The following is an 18,689-nucleotide window of genomic DNA, read 5'->3' as shown; positions in this document are numbered from 1 at the left end:
GTAATTCATTAATGCAGAATCAGAAGTGGGTATGGTTTCATTGCCTATTACATTGAATGGATCGCACATATGAAAATTTCATCAAATAAATATGGTATTTACTGTGAAATATATAAAACATTTATAGTCTGCATACCAATTGAAATAGTACAGAAATTCAGTGGAAGATAATAAATGATTGTACTTGATTCCTTGCTGGTGAACATCCCATCATCTAAAAATCTAGCTTGTGTCGGGCATATGAATGGATATAAATAAAACCATGTCATTTCACCCTGATATACTTCATTAAGATAGAGAATCAAACATGATGCTGAATAATGAATAATGTCTAAAATGGTCCTTTATTTTCGATTTTTAACCTAAGTTTTCTCCATTTTTTAAATGTTAAAATATAATGTTTTAAGCTTATGGCAGTATGATCTGTACAGTGTAAATACAAGTTTTAGAATAAGGTACTCACTCTGTAGCCATGAAATATCAAGTGTTTTTTTCCGCTTAATAGTAGCCAATGAAACATTTTTTAAATTGAAATTGCAAATGTTTGGAAAGAGGATCAATGAGAGACATACATTCGTTCGAAAGTTTTAGCTTTATTTTACATGTCAGACACAGGATAAAATGTGAACGTAACAGAGACTTCACGCTAATCTTTGCCTCAGTGTTTTAAAGTACCGTATATTTCCTATTAGAATCAAAATAAATCTATATGTTATTAATATGTTGTCATTTCGACAAGGACTGTGCCGTTCTATTTGCTTATTTTATATTTACCTAATGTTCAGAAAAAAACTAAAACATTTTGGTCCAGGACATTTTTAATTTCTTCATCTACATCATGTACATATTGTGTGTGTTATTTTCGGGACTTTTTTATCTTTACTAATCCAATTCATTCCTTTTGAATGAGGCAAATAGCAAAGAAGCTGCATAACCTTGTTTAGTGGTTTACGTTTTTCAAATTCAATTCCAGATAGCAATCACATTCATTTTGTTTCACCAAAGGCTACACTGACTTAGTTTTCTGAATAGGTCACAAATTTACTAACCTCTAGTTGATCAACTGAAAGTCTATCTGCGTGATATTTGTCATATAGTGCAATATCATTCAATACATTTGCTGAAGCTACCAAATCACCAGATCTTAATTTATTGCTCTCCTTTGTAAGGTTTTCTAAATTCTCCAGTAGGAAAATCGTATCTACACTCTCTCCATATAAAAGTTTAGCGGACTAAATAAAATAGAAATATGTTTTACATATTTTATTATACATGCTTTCTGATGTTCGTACAATTTTATTTCAAGAAGAAGATGTTACTCACCATTTATTCTTTCTTATATCTAATATGTCAATTTATACCATTCGAATCAATCCATCAAGTAACTTGAAAAATGCATAATTAAAGAAAACAATATCGTTACGATAACGCTTCCTGTATGCTCCGGAAAATCTCATTCTGTGTAGTGACAAAATTATTACTACGACAATCATTGTTTTTTCATAGTATGCCAGTTGATTCGTTCGTTAGCGAATTTAATTAGTTATATCTCAAAGGTTTGTTTTCTTTAGGCCTTTATACGTTGTCATTTGACTATTAGCTTTCACATTATTAATAAAAACGGTTTACATGTGAGCGTGTAGAGCTCTAGTGGATTGCCAAAATACACTCACAAACACAAATCTGAAAGCCAAGGTTGTATTATTGTATAAATGAGCTACATGACCATATGTGTCGCTCCTTTTTACCTGATCTTGGAGATATTCTATTGATTTACGTATACACTGACTGTAGTCTGGATTATCCCACTGTCCACCATCATTGCAGTATCTGGAAACGCTACCGTTATATTCACCAGTGCAGGGGACAGAAGATAAAGTTTTTTCTAATGCTTTTCTCCACTTTGTGTAAAATTTGTCTATATCTTCTTCACAAATGTTTTTTCCATCTACAAAATAAAAATTGGATTGCTCATTACCAAATATGACACAAATGTTTGGATGATATATTGGATCATATTATGACCTTGTACATTCTGATCTAGAAAAAAAAAGAATTTCTTTTGATATTCATTAACAAAATATAACTTCAATCAATTATGATAATGTGTTGCTTTCTAAATCTGAATCCAGGTATGTACTTTTGAAGATGGTGGGAATAAATACAATGAGTCTGATAAAGCAACATCAATCAGAACAAAGTAAATTTAGATACTAATCTGTTATGAAATTGGTGGTATGTACTTTTACTGACAAAATGGCATAATGTCAAGATTTGGGTATCAAAAAGAGTGAATGCATGATTGCAAAATGAATGCCGAACGCTTACAAATTATTAAAGTTTTAATGCAAACAACTATTTATGATTACATCTTTATTTTCGTGTTTGTATGCATTTTCTTTTGTTAATATTTGAAGAAGTTAGAGAGGATATAGTCACCTAGCGTTTAAAATGATAGCTGTACATATTTGGTTAGTCAATACTTGACTATGTTTTATTAGACGTGACTATCTCTAGTCGGACCATTGTTGGGCATATTTTTATACAAATGTTATACTTGTTTAAACAATAATAAACCAAACTGAAATTAGATGATAGTATGCGTTAATAAATAAAACATTAGCATAAGTTTCACTGTCACTCATATGAGTTGTGCACTGAAAAGGATACTCATGAACTTGATATACAGATGTATCAAATCATAAACCTGGTATCTTTGATAATTTTGTTTATACTATATGTAGGTTTTTTTTTCAATTTATGCATTCTTCTCATTCAAATCAAAAGGAGAATAACTTAATTCGATATTATTAAAAAAAATAAAATCACAAAAAAACTGAACTCCGATGAAAATTCAAATATATCGTATGACAAAATCAAAAGCTCAAAAACAGCAAACGAAACGTATAGCAACTGTCCCATTCCTGACTTGGTATATACATTTCCTTATGTAGAAAAGGGTAGATAAGACCTAGTGTTAAAGCAAGCTAAACCTCACACTTGTATGACAGTAATAATATGGTTTGGTTCGCTTTACTTTGCATTTTATCAATATATCAAATGCAAACATTCTTTTTCATTATAAAACTTTAGACATCAAAATACTCAGCATGGAATTACAAATGAGTAAAAAATGTTTAAATGCCGCTAGAACAATATAGAATTCGTGTGTCGTTTTTAGCAAATGTAGTCTTTTAAAAGAATAGACACGTTTAAATTGTCACTGTCCTTTACTCAAGACAACGAACTTGTTAACTAGCCCTAGTTTTTCTTCGATTGTAACCTTTGAACTTCCTTTGACATCAAGCCGTGATGACATTGTTTCTTTTCTTTTTTAAATTTCTACTTTCATATCAAACAATCAAACATCGTGGGCGTACTTTAATATTATAACACTTACCCCCAGTGACAGTCAAAATGAGGTGAGAATTTCCGGTACGGTTACTTGCACTATCACTTGCTCCAGCTGCATTTGTAGCATAACAAGTGTATACTCCAGCCTCTTCAAAAGCGATGTTCTTTATCGTCAAGTGAGGGTTTATGCCAGAACTTTCAATAGTATATTGCTGATTATTTGATCCTTGGGGAATGGTTTGTACAATGCCATCGACAGGTTGGAATGTCCAGTACCAAGTAATTGCTTCGGGAATTGCAGTAACTGTACATCGAATCATGAAACTAATATCGCCAACCGTAGCAGTAAATTGACTTGGTTCAACTGATATGCTAGGTATACCTAAAAGATATTAATGCTACTTAACGGAAAATAATATTTAATATTGCTTCTTATTTCATTATTCATCGAGTTTCTGCATTTCCCAATTTAAATCACAATGCCTACTTCTCACTGTAATTAGATGTAATGTGGCAAATTTGAAAAGAAATGAATCAAACAATAATATTACGTTTTGGTAAAATACAGCTGTTATTATAATAAAACACTAGATTTTCCATATCATCATAGAAAGTCTTACATATGAGTGACTACTTAAAATTTGCATATTCCATAAAAGATCCTGACCGTTATCTGTTATAGAAAGAGACCCCCAGTTTGTAATATATATTTTAAAATTTGTTTATAGTAGATCTACTGCATGGCAATATATGCCGACATCACGGTTTTAGTTTGTGACCCGTACTTGTTAACGTTTGATCAATTTATGACTATTGAACAGCGGTAATATTTTTGGACCCCTTATAAACTATGCATTAACTTATCAGCATGTCTTAATAAAACGATATATATGTACTCACTTATATAAGTCAAATTTGAACCTGGGTTGCTAGATGTTGATCCAGCAAGATTTGTTGCTCTACATACAAAAGTACCAGAATCACCAAGTTGAAAGTTGCGAATAATCAAATAAGGATCCTTCGTTGTACCAAATGTGTAATTATTAATGTTTGTTGTACTTAATACCCATTGTTTTGTCTTACTAGGTGCTGTGAACAACCAGGTAATGTTTGTTGCAGGTGGTAATCCAGTCACGGTGCAATTGATTTTTACGCTATCGCCTTTTACAACATCAGAGGTTCGTGGAGAAACAGAAGTAGACAGCAGTCCTATAAAACAATGTATTAATCATTGACCCTAAACCGAAAGGTATTTTGTTTGTGGAATACGTTGACAATCTTATAAAATATATTATACGTGGTTTTTAATTTTCATGATAGAATAATTTGCAATATTAACAAAATAAGGGTATTCTCCAATGGCCATTAATGTGAACCTTTTTGTATCAAAACAATAGAAAATAATAAATAGTGGCAAACCATTTCACTTCTTTTAAACCACTTGATGCTTTAGCTAAATGTTCATGTACATTTTTTTAATACTTCACTCAAATTGATTCAAAAAACTTTATCTCTGCTTTCTTATAATATATTTCTAATAAATTTATAAGTCAAATTATCAATACAACTTCATTTTAATAGTCACCATGATATACAGATATGATATTCTATCTATTCCTTCATGTAGCTCAGTCATTCTACATCACCTACTCTATATGATGTCTGTTTTAATGACTTGTTGCCATTTATACAAAGGCCGTTAGGTATTCATTATATTCGCACGAAACTTTATTCATTACCTCTTTCATTCTCTGTTCAATTTATTTTTGGAAACTAATGTTACAAACCATCGTTCAAACCAATACAAAATTACAGCTATAGTTTCGGATATTGCAAGTCACAGACTTTTCAAGCCAGTTCGCATTGGAAAGATGAAACTGAGAAAATATCTTTCCGTAATCTTTCCTTGGACAATAAAGGCCTCGATGGTGTCAACTTCCTTCATCATGAATTAGTTGAATCGAAAATACCTCCTTATTTCAAAGACCAGTCTGTACCAATCATTTCTGATATCTATACAAAACCTAATGCAACTAAAATTTCAATTACAAACACGTTTTGCAGGATCTCAGTATTGACGACTTCACGTCTAAACCTCCTGATTGCACTTTTGCTAGTTCCCAATTCACATATAATCCGGCTTGCCACGTCATCACCGGTGACCTCAACATTGTCAATAACCCTTCCCTACGAAATGTGTTATCGTAAGGTCCAAAATATCGTGAGCCGAAATCCATCAATTGGAAATACAACTTTAAATTTTGATAGATTCAGTCATGGATTATGCCAGGCAATGGACTAAGCGTGAGAAGGAAGACGTAGACACTCTTTCTGAATGGATTAAGGCAGTGAGGTGGTTGATACAAATAAGAATTAAGAAACTGAATCGGTCTGTCAATGTCCATGCTTCGTCAATCTTTAAATACCAAAATGTTTCAAAATACCTATCCGTATACATTCATGACAAATATGTTGTTGTCCCCGGAGATAAAGCCCCACACACCATCGTAATACTCATTACATTAACTCCTTTATAAACGAATTAGGTAATGACAATCCACTTGGAAACCCAACATATACCCTCACGACACTTAGCAAAGAGGAAATCCTGGATAATCATAGGTCGGTTCTATGTTCTTTTGGAATTTCAACCAAAGATGATGAACTGGATCTTCCATCAATGTATTGGATACCTAAACTGCATAAGTGTCCTTTCAAACAATGGTATATTGCTGGGTCTTCCAAGTGCTCAACGAAACCTCTTCCTTAATTATTAACATCTATTTTATTAGCAATCAAAGACGGGCTTCAAAGATATTGTGAAACTGCCTATTCTAGAGGTGCCGTGAATCAGATGTGGATACTTAAAAATTCCAAAGATATTTTAGAATACATACAATCTAACTCTCTTTTATCTTGTAATAGTATTAAACCATTTGACTTTCACACTTTATACAAGTATTCCACATTCCAAACTAAAAGACAAATTGCAAGAATTGGTATTGCTTTGTTTCGTAAAAAAAGAATGGCCAACGAATATACAAGTATCTTGTCTTAGGAAGGGATAAATCCTTCTTTGTTAAGGATCACTCTGATTCAAACAAAAAATTCTCTAAAACTGACATTATCAAGATGCTTGGTTTCTCGACTGACAACATATTTGTTACGTTCGGAGGACGTGTTTTAAACAGACTATCGGCATTCCAATGGAAACGAATTGTGCCCCTCTTCTTGCCGATTTGTTTCTTTGTTACTATGGAGCTGACTTCATACAGGAACTTCTTAAGAAGAAAGATAAGAAGATAGCAATATACTTTAACTCTACTTTCCGCTATATAGATAATGTTCTTTCACTAAATAATTCAAAATTTGGTGACTATGTCGAACGCATCTATCCCATTGAACTAGAGATTAAGGATACAACAGTTACAGTCAAGTCGGCCTCATATCTTGACTTACATCTAGAAATTGACAATGAGGGTCGATTGAAAACAAAATTTTACGACAAAAGAGATGATTTTAGCTTTCCAATTGTGAACTTAATATTCCAGCAGCACCTGTATACGGTGTATTAATCTCCCAATTGATACGATATTCCCGTGTTTCTATCAATATGTATGAGTTTGACTGTCCCTCTGGTATCTTTCGTCCCTCTTTTATGTTTGACTGATTTTGATGTTCACTTATTTTTTGTCGGCCTGTTTAACTCATGTATTTAGAGTGTTACTGATGAGTTTTTCGTAGACGAAACACACGTCAGGCATCTAAAGTGGTATTTCTAGTATCTGAAGTACTGTTTCTATGCGTCATTGTAAAGTTTTCGGCTAAAACATTGGATTGCCAGTGTTCAATGCAATATGTTAGTCATATCTCTTAACATGGTCAAAATTCTATAAACTTATAAAATAGGATGTTTTCTTGTCTTAGTTGTTCTTTAAGTGTACTACCTAATGTTCAATCTAAACATGCGTTTATTAACACAATGTATAGTGTCAACGCTACCTGGTAAATATTGAAGATAGAATAATGATAAGCATTATTTAAAAAATTTAAAAAAACACGCAGACATGTCTTGAAAATTATCAATTCAGAATAATTTGACACTGCATTTTCGTGCTTACTTTTGATGTTTCGCAAATTATTGCACTTTTAATGAACAAACAATAGAAAATAAGACAATGTGGAAGGGTTTCTAAAGATGAAGACCAAAAGACTTATCTAAAAAGCTATCTTCAATCATGAGGAATATGCATACGTATAGTTAGGTATTAGGGGCCATTGGTTGACAAAATATAAAACAATTCAAACAAGTGAAACTGCGAGCTACTGCTCACTGATGATACCCCCGCCGCAAGTGGATAATATTAATAGTGTAAAAATATGCAAGTGTTCGGTAAACAGGAAGTTGTTGAGTGATGAATTTGAAAACGCATCACACGGTATAGCAAATTTCAGAAATCCATGTATTGTAGTTCCTGAGAAAAAATGTGACGAAAATTTTCAACTTGGCTATCATGTGTAAAATCATACAAGTGTTCGGTAAACAGGATGTTGTCAAGTGATCAATCTGAAAGCGCATCACACGGTATAGCTGACTTAGATAAACCTGAAACCAAATTTCAGAAATCCTTGTATTGTAGTTCCTGAGAAAAATGCGACGAAAAATATTCATGGGACGGACGGACTGACGGAAGGACAGACAGAGGTTAAACAGTATACCCCCCTTTTTTTAAAGCGGGGGTATATCAATGAAATCTTATAAGCCGTGAGTCAGTATAGCATGGTTGGTAGTCAATGTATTCCTTTCTATGAACACAGTAAGAATCTTCAAACTGCTTCTTGGCGATAGTTTATAATACTTTATGTCGATCAATTTAACAGACGTAACTATTAGTACTTAAAAAGTATCATAGTTTGTACAATCTAACTAAGCTTTGACGATGTAAACTAAAATTATATGAAACAAATCCTAAATGAAAGTTGTTCTTTTAATTTTGTATAAGTACTGACCTCCAGTTATTGTAACAATGCCTGTGTTACTGATGTTTGTTCCTATGTCGTTTGTGGCATGGCAAGTGTATTTTCCCGCATCAGATGTCGTTGCAATATTAATTGTCAATGAAGGTATTTTAGGAGTACTCCCTTGATACCCCGAGTCTCCTCTGTCAATACGAAGTATATGATTATCAGAACTTCTCTTCCAAAACACTGAAGTCACTGCGGGTCTAGAGTATACGATATAACAATCAATGTCTACTTGTGTCCCATATGTTGCAGTGTAGTTTGTCGGATAGATTTCGAGTACGGGCAAACCTTAGAAAAACAATGTAAAAAATCAGTCTTTCCTGATGTAATTGGCAATTTTTCACATCTATGAAATAAAACTTTATAAATGTTGTTCTTCGAGGTGCTTTCATATTTGTGATAAATGCACTTGATGACTATCAGGGGAAATAAATAAAGCGTAAATCAGATGAATCAAAACAAGATACTCTATTCAAATGCAACAATACTATCCGTTCATGCATTTAGAAGCGCTTTCATAAACTGCGACATACCACGAGGAATTGTTACAATTGCAAATAATGAATTTTCATATGATTTAAGAGAAGATAATATTGCCAAATAAAAATTGCCTTTTGGTACGATGTAAGGACATTCATCCTGGTTATTTCGATAGGCTCAACGTATGTAATTCGTTGTCCCATACCGCTTATTATTATGACATTGTTGACGTTTTCAGCGATATTGGGAAAGGTATAAATATAAAAGGTGTTACTGCTCAATAATTGCTCCCCAAAATATTTGTTCATCGTTCATTTTTTGTACATAAAAGATATAAAAGGTGTTACTGCTCAATAATTGCTACCCAAAATATTAGTTCTTCGTTCATTTTTTGTACATAAATTAGGCCGTTAGTTTTTTCGATTGAATTGTTTTACATTGTCATTTCGGAGCCTTTTCTATCTGACTATGCAGCATGGGCTTAGCTCATTGTTGAAGGTCGTACGGTGACCTATTGTTGTTAATTTCGGTGTCATTTGGTCTCTTGCGGAGAGTTGTCTCATTGGCAATCATACCACATCTTTTTTTATAATGACCTTTATATTCTTGAGTTATAAGTTTATATTCTCAATTTTCAAGAATTTTTCTTTTTCAAAGCAACTAAACTTTTGCATATATAACTCACACTTAACGAAATTCAGAGTTTGTCTATATTTTTATGAAATGATGGTATACCAAATACCTAATCAATTGAATCAGGCAATAGAGAGGTAAGCGCTGAAAACTGAGATTTTCAATAAATTTACTTCTTGCATAGGCCACCACAGTGGCAAAATTTCATGTTCACAAAGCTCAAACTCGGTCCCTTTCCTTTTATGGCTAAAAACAAATGCCTTATCAATAGATTTATCAAAGACAAAAATGCAAAAAACCGAAGTACTGGCTACTGGGCTGGTGATACCCTCGGGGACTAATTTTCCATCAGCAGAGGCATCGACCCATTGGTAGTAATAAAATTAACGGTAACAATTTTCTTGCACCAGATGCGCATTTCGACAATACATGTCTCTTCAGTGATGCTTGTGGCCAAAATATTTGAAATCCAAAGCTTATATAAAAGATGAAGAGCTATGAGCTAAAAGGTCCAAAAAGTATAGCCAAATCCGTGAAAGGAAACAGAGCTTTGCATGAGGGAGATACATTCCTTAATTTATAATAATTTATAATATTATGTAACAGCAAATTGTAAATGTATAAGTTTGAATCCCTCCATTTTGAGGTCGTATATAACAATACCCTTTTGTAACAAATAAAATTAAACAAATGCATGAAATTGAAAATGTGTTTCTCGAAGATAACGTTCATTATAGTTTAAGGATCAGTACCTGAATATTGTAGTGTAATGTATATAAGTAAACCAAAATGTTAGAAATGCCAAAAACATTTTTGAGTAAAAGTATATACAATTATTGCCAAGTGGATTATGTAATTTGAATGAAACGAACAATAACACTGTTGAAGAAGTTTTCCTTTTTTCCTCCTATAGCTGGAATATAACAATGGTAAATATGAACTTGCCAGCAAGGTTGACATGAATAGTATCTGTGTTTACAATAGTATCATATACAGCATCAGTGGCTTGACATATGTAGATTCCTTCATCCGATCTTTGTACGTTTACAATTGTCAGAGATTCAGTTGCTACATCGCCACCAGAAAGTCGTAAATTGCTTTTTACATTTAGTACGCTGATGTCTTTATACCATTGGATTTCCAATGCAATTCCTTGTGTAACTTTACAATGAAGTGTTATCGTTGTATTTTGAATTGGATAATATTGTGTATTATTGGCATGTATTGCAATAGGTTCTACAAAAAGAAAAAGTGAAAGTATTCTTTAAAGTGAATAATATTATAAATAACTGTAGTATGATGTACATGTATTATTATATTAAATGAATGAGCAACGACACAATGAAACTTATAAAGCCATCTTGATTATGCAATCATAATTGATCGTGATAATAAGCCGGAAAAAAGTGGGGAGGATCTTTTTGAATGCGCAGAATGTATAAAATACGTAGACGTTAAATTCGATGCCTCTCCAAGCGAAAATTCCACGCTCTCTGTGCAATAAAGAATCCTTGGGACAAAATTTTAACGGCTTTGTAAGTGGCCCGATGCAGGGTAAAATGTTTGCCTACGAATATTTCAGGATTGAATTTTAACTGTTTATCTTATCATTAAATGAAGATGATCAACAAAATACATTTGGATTCCTTCAAATCGCAAATTTTGAAAACAAAATCTATTTTCTCTTGGACCCCGTGATTTTAAATGGGCGTGACTTATTAACATATTTGTTACGTTTGGGGGACGTGTTTTTCAACAGACTGTCGGTATTCGAATGGGAACCAATTGTTTCCCTCTTCTTGCCAACTTGTTTCTTTATTTTTATGACACTGACTTCATACAGGAACTCCTTAGGTGGAAAAATAAGAAGTAAGCCAATATTCTTTAACTTTACTTCCCGCTATATACTAGATGATGGTCTCTTTCTTAATAATTTAAAATTGTGTGACTATGTTGAACGCATCTACCCCATCAAACTAAAGTTAAAGGATACAACAGATACAGGTAAAGCTGCCTGATATCTTGAAGTACATCTAGATGATTTCAGCTTTTTAATTGTAAACTTTCCATTTCTATGCAGCAACATTCAAGCAGCGCCTGCATACGGAGTATATATCTCCCAATTGATAAAATATCCCCGCACTTGTATATACTATCATATCATGAATTCCTTGATAGAGGGTTGCTGCTCACAAGGGAAGCTATTAAACCAAGAGTTCAAAATGGTGATGTTGAAATCAACCCTTCGTAAATTTTACGGAAGCCATCATGAGTTGGTTGACCGTTATGGAATAACCGTTTCGCAGATGATATCTGATGTTTTTCTTACGTCGTTACTACAATCCCCTTTCCTTTTCACGAATACGACCTACCGAATTACACCGGGTATCTACCGGATTTGTAATAACATGAGCAAACACGACGGTTGCCACATGTGGAGAAGAATCTGCTTACCCTTCCGGGAAAATAGCATATGGCATCTTATCAGTTTCATACATAAGATCTTATATCTAAGGATATTGCAACCGATTTTTTTTTGTATACCCTTTACAAATAAGCACCATGTACAAAATCTCAAATCATAGTTGATGACATAAGAAACTGTCATTGCTTACTTTTACAATGTACGTACCCGATAATAGACAACATTTGGTATATTTACTTTTTAAACATGAATACTGCGTCGTTGTATATTTAATGGAAATTAATGCCATTTAAGTTGGAGGTTTAGCTAGCTATAAAACCAGGCGAAATCCACCAATTCAACATACGAAAATGCTTGTACAAGTCACTGGTATATAACAGTTTTTTTATCCATTTGTTTATTTGTTTGATGTGTTTAAGGTTTTGGTTTTGCCATTTGATTAGGGACTTTCCTTTTTGAATTTTTCTCGGAGTTCAATTTTTTTTTTTTTGAGATTTTACTTTTCAGGTATAGCACACTATCACTCTGTGATAACTTCAACTAACAACAATAAACTACGTATAAATCCTTAATGTGCCATTTAGAAAGACAATTTAATTGATATAAATGAAGAAAATGCGTGCATAATGCATGCATGATACTTTCATTATAAACAGCAATGTATACAGCTTTGACCTGTTCATTGATTATTACGTCAAAAATCTAGAGAAATTTTAATATGGATCAGCTTACCTGCTAAAACGTTCAACAATGTTTCATTGCTTTGGGCACTGTCTACCTGATTTTCAGCTACACAAGTATAAAATCCAGCATCCTCCTTATTTGTATTTAGAATGGTTAAAGCTGGGGTGTTAAGAGTACCGCCGCTATACTGTGTATGATCTCCGATATTTACAGTAGTAACTTGATTTTCTCTGTTCCTATAAAACCATGTAACTCTAAAATGAGCTGGGAATGCACCAACAATTGTACATGGAATGGTTATGTTCGCTCCATATGTTACACTGTATGCACTTTGTGGAATTGAAACTTGGGGAGTACCTAAAGTGTAATCAAATGTATTAGAAATATAGGATACATGGAGAACTCATATACTAGTACGTAATTATGTGAACTGAGACACATAAACAGAAAAAAAGGTGATTTCAAACATTTTATTTAACTGATTTAATCTTCAACATTGTAACAGATTGATTAAGTCTTCGTTTGATTCTTGTAAGGGAAAAACAATATAACTTATTAAGTACAATTTATCTGTAATTTTTTTTTTGTGTGTTTTGAGATAAGCAAAGAATTATACAAAAGCATATAAATCTATGTGTTTGAAAAAAAACACATCAATAAGATAGAACATACCAAAATTTAAACTAAAATTATTGAATAAATGGAGCTACCTAAAAAGTAAACAATCGTTTTTATTAAAGTGTCGCATCGTTCTTTTGTTGACTAGTATTGCTACAACAACTGTTACCATCCGATTAAATCAATCATGGAGATTAATTTGATCGGATGGTAACAGTTCAAATCCATGTTCTACTATAGAAGAACATGGATTTGACCATGCATGGCATTGCGTTATACGACCGGTGCTATTTATAGCCGACTAAACGGTATGGGTAATCGTATTTTATTGCTGTTGTCCGTACGGTTGGCTATTATAATAATTGTCCACTACCACTTCATTTTAGCTGTGGTGGTACTTTAATTACTGGTGAACTTACTACATCTCCTCATTATTTTTTTACAGAAAGTCACGTGGAATTCACGGAGAAGAATATTATGTGATCATGGGTATTAGTTTTCCAACTGACGTCGCCGACATTAAAACAAGTTAAGGGGAGATGATTTTAAAGAGGCCTGGTCATAGTTTTCCCACCATCACGCTGTCGAAGGGTATGATTATGTCAATTTTTTCTGAAGAAAAACTAGATCAAGTTTTCCCCAAAACAGTTGGCAGTGGTTACGTGGCTATAGGACATCGGCTATCTTTCCAAACTACATAATATTGTGATCTGTTCAGATCCAGAACGAAACTAATAGATATTTCGTAAATGCAATTTAATTAATTTTTCAATGTAATGAACAATTAAAAATAATAGTTTCAGCAAATCATTCAAAGTAAAGGCAACGACCGACCATAGCTTTTGAAATCAAACGTAAACTAACTTACTGCCGATAACATCAACTCTAGCGTTGTTACTAACTCCAATACCAACTGCATTCTCGGCAAAACATACATAATTTGCATCATCACTGAAGATAATGTCGTAAATTTCCAATTTTGATGAGGTATCATAATAGATAATGGAATATTTTCCTTCACTTTCTTTTTCATCTATTGTAATATTCCTTTTGCCATCCAAGGATATCTTTCTCCATGTATAAATTTTGACAACGGGGATTGCCGACACGCTACACAAAATAGTCACTGGAGAAACACTTGTGTTTACAAACTGTAATGCTGGACTTGCGGTAACATCCGGTAAATCTGATAAAAGAAAGAAACCTAGACCTTTTTGGTACGTGTTTGTTCCATGTCTGAAGCTTGTAATTCAGTGGATGTCATCAGCTGCTGTCTGTCTTACCGGATACTATGTTATTGCATTAAACTCATGCCGTCGTTTAGAATTTGTTATACATTTTGATATGTCGGGGTCTGTTATGATTTTGTTGGAAAGTCTAGTCATTTGTGCGACATATAAATTATAGAACATGAATAAAGAAAACATCACCTTCATTAAAAAAATAATAACACTCAATAATACGGTTTCCTTCATTTGTTTAAGATATTTATTATTATAGAAGTACATAAATAGACATTTAAAACTTTGAAGAAAATAATCAGCGACTCATTTACGGAAGGAAAAAGGTTTTGTATTTGTATTACCATTCTGACTGTTATTGCTGTAGCCATTTTTAAAATAATACGTGGTCATTGTCCATGTTGTCAGAAAATACCAAGTTGACTGTTTGAATGGAACACGAAGCCTCGCATTTCTCTAATTATTATTATTAACCTATTTATATTTTAAAGAGGGGACATAAATATATGTTCACTTACAGTAGACTACCACAAATGTATTAGCATACATTGGTTTTTCCAGTTCGCTATTGTTAACTTGACATAGGAAGAAACGAAAGTATGCCTTTTTACTGGCGATATACGTCAAATATGCTGTCACCATAGAGCTATTGGTAATAGTAGAAACACCATCGACTATTTCTGTGTCGTTTTCGAACCATTTGACAGTTGGTGCTGGACTACCGCCACTGGAAGAGCACTGAAGTGTAACCTCAGTACCTGATAGAACACTATCAGGTCCAGTAATATCTGGACCTCCAGGAGGAGACTGGCTTGATACTAAAAGTAAATGAATATTCTGGTATAAATGTAATACATGTGTGACCTTTCCTCATCAGTTTTAATCTAGCGTCGTTCTACAGTACATGATATATAAGGCATGGAGAAGTTATTTTTACAAATCAGATCAATTATCTTCCCTCGCCAGGATTCGAACCCATGCTCTAATGAGGTATCGTGACACCAAATCGCCTGCACTGTAGCCGTCCCGCTAGACCACACGACCACCTGGGCTTTATAAAAATGAAGCTTTCGGTGGCCGTGTGTTCCCTTTCCTCGTCAGTTTTAATCTACCGTCGTACTACAGTACATGATATATTAGGCATGGAGATGTTATTTTTACAAATCAGCTCAATTATCTATAGTAAAGGATCCTACAAATTAATGTAAGATACAGTCATAGGAAATAATTATATTTATAAGTACGTCTGAGTCAGTGAAAACTCTACAACAGATTTATCCATCAAATCACCATCAATGATGGTGATACATGGCTGTGTACATTATGTATATATACAACTCGTCTAAACATCAATCCAACAATGTTAGATCTGTAAATTTGCTTTCGCAAAAAAAAATATATATATACTAGTCAACAAAAGAAACGATACACTACTTTGAAATAAAATTTATCAAAAAGTATTAAATATAAAACAAAATGAGATACACTATTTTAAAAAGCTTTCATTTGCAATGTATGCACATGTGATAATGAAAATCAAAACTTGTCGGAAAGTTTCTAAATTCCGTGTAAACGATCATAGGGTTCAAATTATTTTTGCGGAAAGTTGAATAAAAAATCGACACATAATTTTGTAAGTACTGAAAAAATTTCAAATTTGTTAAAAAATATTCAATATGCTAATCAAGTTATGTTCATGTTGTAACTAATGGGTTGAAAGATTTTTTTTTTAATTTTTTGGGAGAAAAGTGTTTTTTGAAATCTCCAAAAATGCAAAAAAAAAATCGATGGTTTAGATATGAAAACAACACACAGTAAATTTGGAACCTTTCAGATTAGTTTTTAAGATTGTTACGGCTTTTTTAATATCACTTTACACATACTGTCTATGGTAAATCAGTTAAAAATGTATACATTTTAACGATTTCTCGTTGGGCCGAACTTTGCTTAAAAAATAAACGAAGAAACTGTATGATTTAAAAAAAAATTGATGGCAAACACTGTCTTTACCTTCAAATGAGAGGTTGGCATCATTAGTTGGAACTTCTGTTTTTACAATTGTCGTTTTATGTAAATTTTGTAAAAAAAAATTCGCGAAAAAAATCTATTTATTAAGTTAATCGTACATGGGATAACTGAAAAGAATGAACTGACTGGAATAGTAAGGATAGGAAATATGAAAATATTTTTTGCAAAAGTAAAATTTTATGTAGTGTGTTGTACATACCAATCACGAGGATCATACAAAACACTTCCAAAAGCGGGCACAAAAAATCCATTTTAAAATTACATAACATGACCAACTCTTTTTAAGTAGTATATTGCAATTTTTAACATCAATGCATCTAATCTGTTTAAAGGTGCATTTATTACATCTTGATTTAGCAATACCTTTAACTCGACTTCTATAATGACATTAATGAACTTCAGAAGTAATTTGATAAAGACAAATAACTTTGATTAATTCCTATCATTTGAAATATTTTTTCTTCAATGATATACTAATTTACAACTGAGGACCTTTTAAATTAATTTCATAAATTGGCAAAATGCTAGTATAAGTGATAAAGATAATGTCATTTTATAACAAAAGACTGCAATTGACGATTTCAATCCGGTGATTCGGCAATTAATAAGATTAGTTTTGTCATTCACAACTTCTGTCTATCATTTACGGACACTACTAGTATTTTATATGATTAAGGAATCACTTGATGGTTAATTCATATTTGCATCACAGATGTTTATCTGCAAACATTTTCTTTGTATCTGTGACATTTTAAAAATATACTGAAGCAAAAATGATAAAATAAATAATTCATTCATATATATGGCATAAATGTAAAACTTGCATTGCTAACTATTGTCCACGTTTTTTTTTTCTATCAACTGTCTTTAGACCAAAAAATCAACATAAGATTTCTTCAAATATATACAGCAGCACAGCAATGGTTATTTTTTCAAATATAAAACTAAAACTGTGTTCATCAACATGTATATTTATGCATGGCTGTACAATGTTGCAATGAATAATGTATAGAGAAAGAGAAGGGAAATAATATAAAGCTTTGTTCTACGGGTTTATCCAAACATTTATAAGTCTTTCATTGCTTATATTATATTCAGAAACAAGTCCAGAATTTATATGAAATAATTGCCACTGGATGTAAAGCAAACAATAATAAATCATTGCAAATATATTACAATCGAAAATGAACTTAATGATACAGATGCCATATCAAACTAACTTGGACATCACGTGACTTTTGTGACGTATATTAGCCGCCATTTTGTTTTATATTTCCCCATATAAAATACATATATGCTTCAATAAAGTTTAATTTTCTCTTAAACTTAATCCGTTTTCTTACTTTTGCAAATCAATCCTTGATATTCAAACATATTTCTATCAAACAAAGTTGGTCCTAACAGTTTAATTTTTGATTAAATTCGGTCAAATCGGAATCGTAAAACATGCACTTTTTCTCATCATTTCTCCGTTGACTCAATGCTAAATTACCGATACCCATGTCTACTTTTACAACAAATAAAGAAATTCTGTAAATAAAAAACAAACTTTGCAAATCGATTAAGTATATTCAAACATATAGCTGGGGAAAAATACTACTTAAAACAGTTTAATTTCAGGGCAATTTCGGTCAAACATCGATTTAAAAACGGTAATTTTCCGAGATTTTTCAAAATGGCGGCTGATGTATCATATGAAAATGTTGCATCAAATCAATGATTTCTATAGTAGACTTTCCTAGATTATATTTAATTTTTCATAAAGAATCTCTGATGTTTCTGTTATTTTCCTTTAGTGATATTTCGATATCATTGATTTCAAAATTTCTTAATAAAAAAAAAATATTTTAAGTGTGACACGGGAACATTTATTTTGACAGATATTCATCCAGGAGATACTGTTACCAGAAAATACTTTACAATATCTATAATAAGAAAAATCTCTTCTTTTTCAAAGGTGTTTTTAAAGTTTTCTGTATATTTTATCTTTCTTTAGAAATATATTTATTCATTTCTTTTAAAACAAAAACAAAGATGTTTTCATCCTAAGAGAGAAAAAAAACAATGTCCAATTATAATAGATAAATATTCTATACCTTTAAAATTTCATTCCTTGACCAAACAGGTGAAATCTAACTTGGGTTATAATGTTACATCATAATATATTGCCAGGTAGACGTGAAAACCAAAAGCAACCAGCT

The 18,689-nt window shown here is 32.3% G+C and overlaps 1 protein-coding gene across 1 annotated transcript; it reads right to left on the bottom strand.

The window, feature by feature from the left end:
- Positions 1 to 408: 408 nt before the first annotated feature.
- LOC134722798 (hemicentin-1-like) lies at positions 409 to 17,990 on the bottom strand. The gene is made up of 10 exons (XM_063586424.1): positions 17,981 to 17,990; positions 14,979 to 15,278; positions 14,088 to 14,405; positions 12,650 to 12,958; positions 10,438 to 10,728; positions 4,255 to 4,563; positions 3,401 to 3,736; positions 1,749 to 1,948; positions 1,050 to 1,232; positions 409 to 423 (listed from the first exon to the last, which is right to left on the bottom strand). Exons 1-10 carry the CDS (start codon positions 17,988 to 17,990, stop codon positions 409 to 411), a joined length of 2,271 nt encoding a protein of 756 aa, XP_063442494.1.
- Positions 17,991 to 18,689: the final 699 nt, after the last annotated feature.

This window comes from Mytilus trossulus, chromosome 6 (genome assembly GCF_036588685.1).
Source record: "Mytilus trossulus isolate FHL-02 chromosome 6, PNRI_Mtr1.1.1.hap1, whole genome shotgun sequence".
NCBI lineage: Eukaryota > Metazoa > Mollusca > Bivalvia > Mytilida > Mytilidae > Mytilus > Mytilus trossulus.
The sequence above is the reverse complement of the archived record's forward strand: the minus strand, read 5'-3'. Positions and strand labels throughout refer to the sequence as shown.

Excerpts from the sequence above, each read along its gene's own strand:
- LOC134722798 (XM_063586424.1), bottom strand. Across the intron at positions 10,729-12,649 it reads ATTGTTGAACGTTTTAGCAG|AACCTATTGCAATACATGCC; the intron begins GTAAGCTGATCC and ends TTCTTTTTGTAG. Across the intron at positions 1,233-1,748 it reads TAGAATATCTCCAAGATCAG|TCCGCTAAACTTTTATATGG; the intron begins GTAAAAAGGAGC and ends TATTTTATTTAG.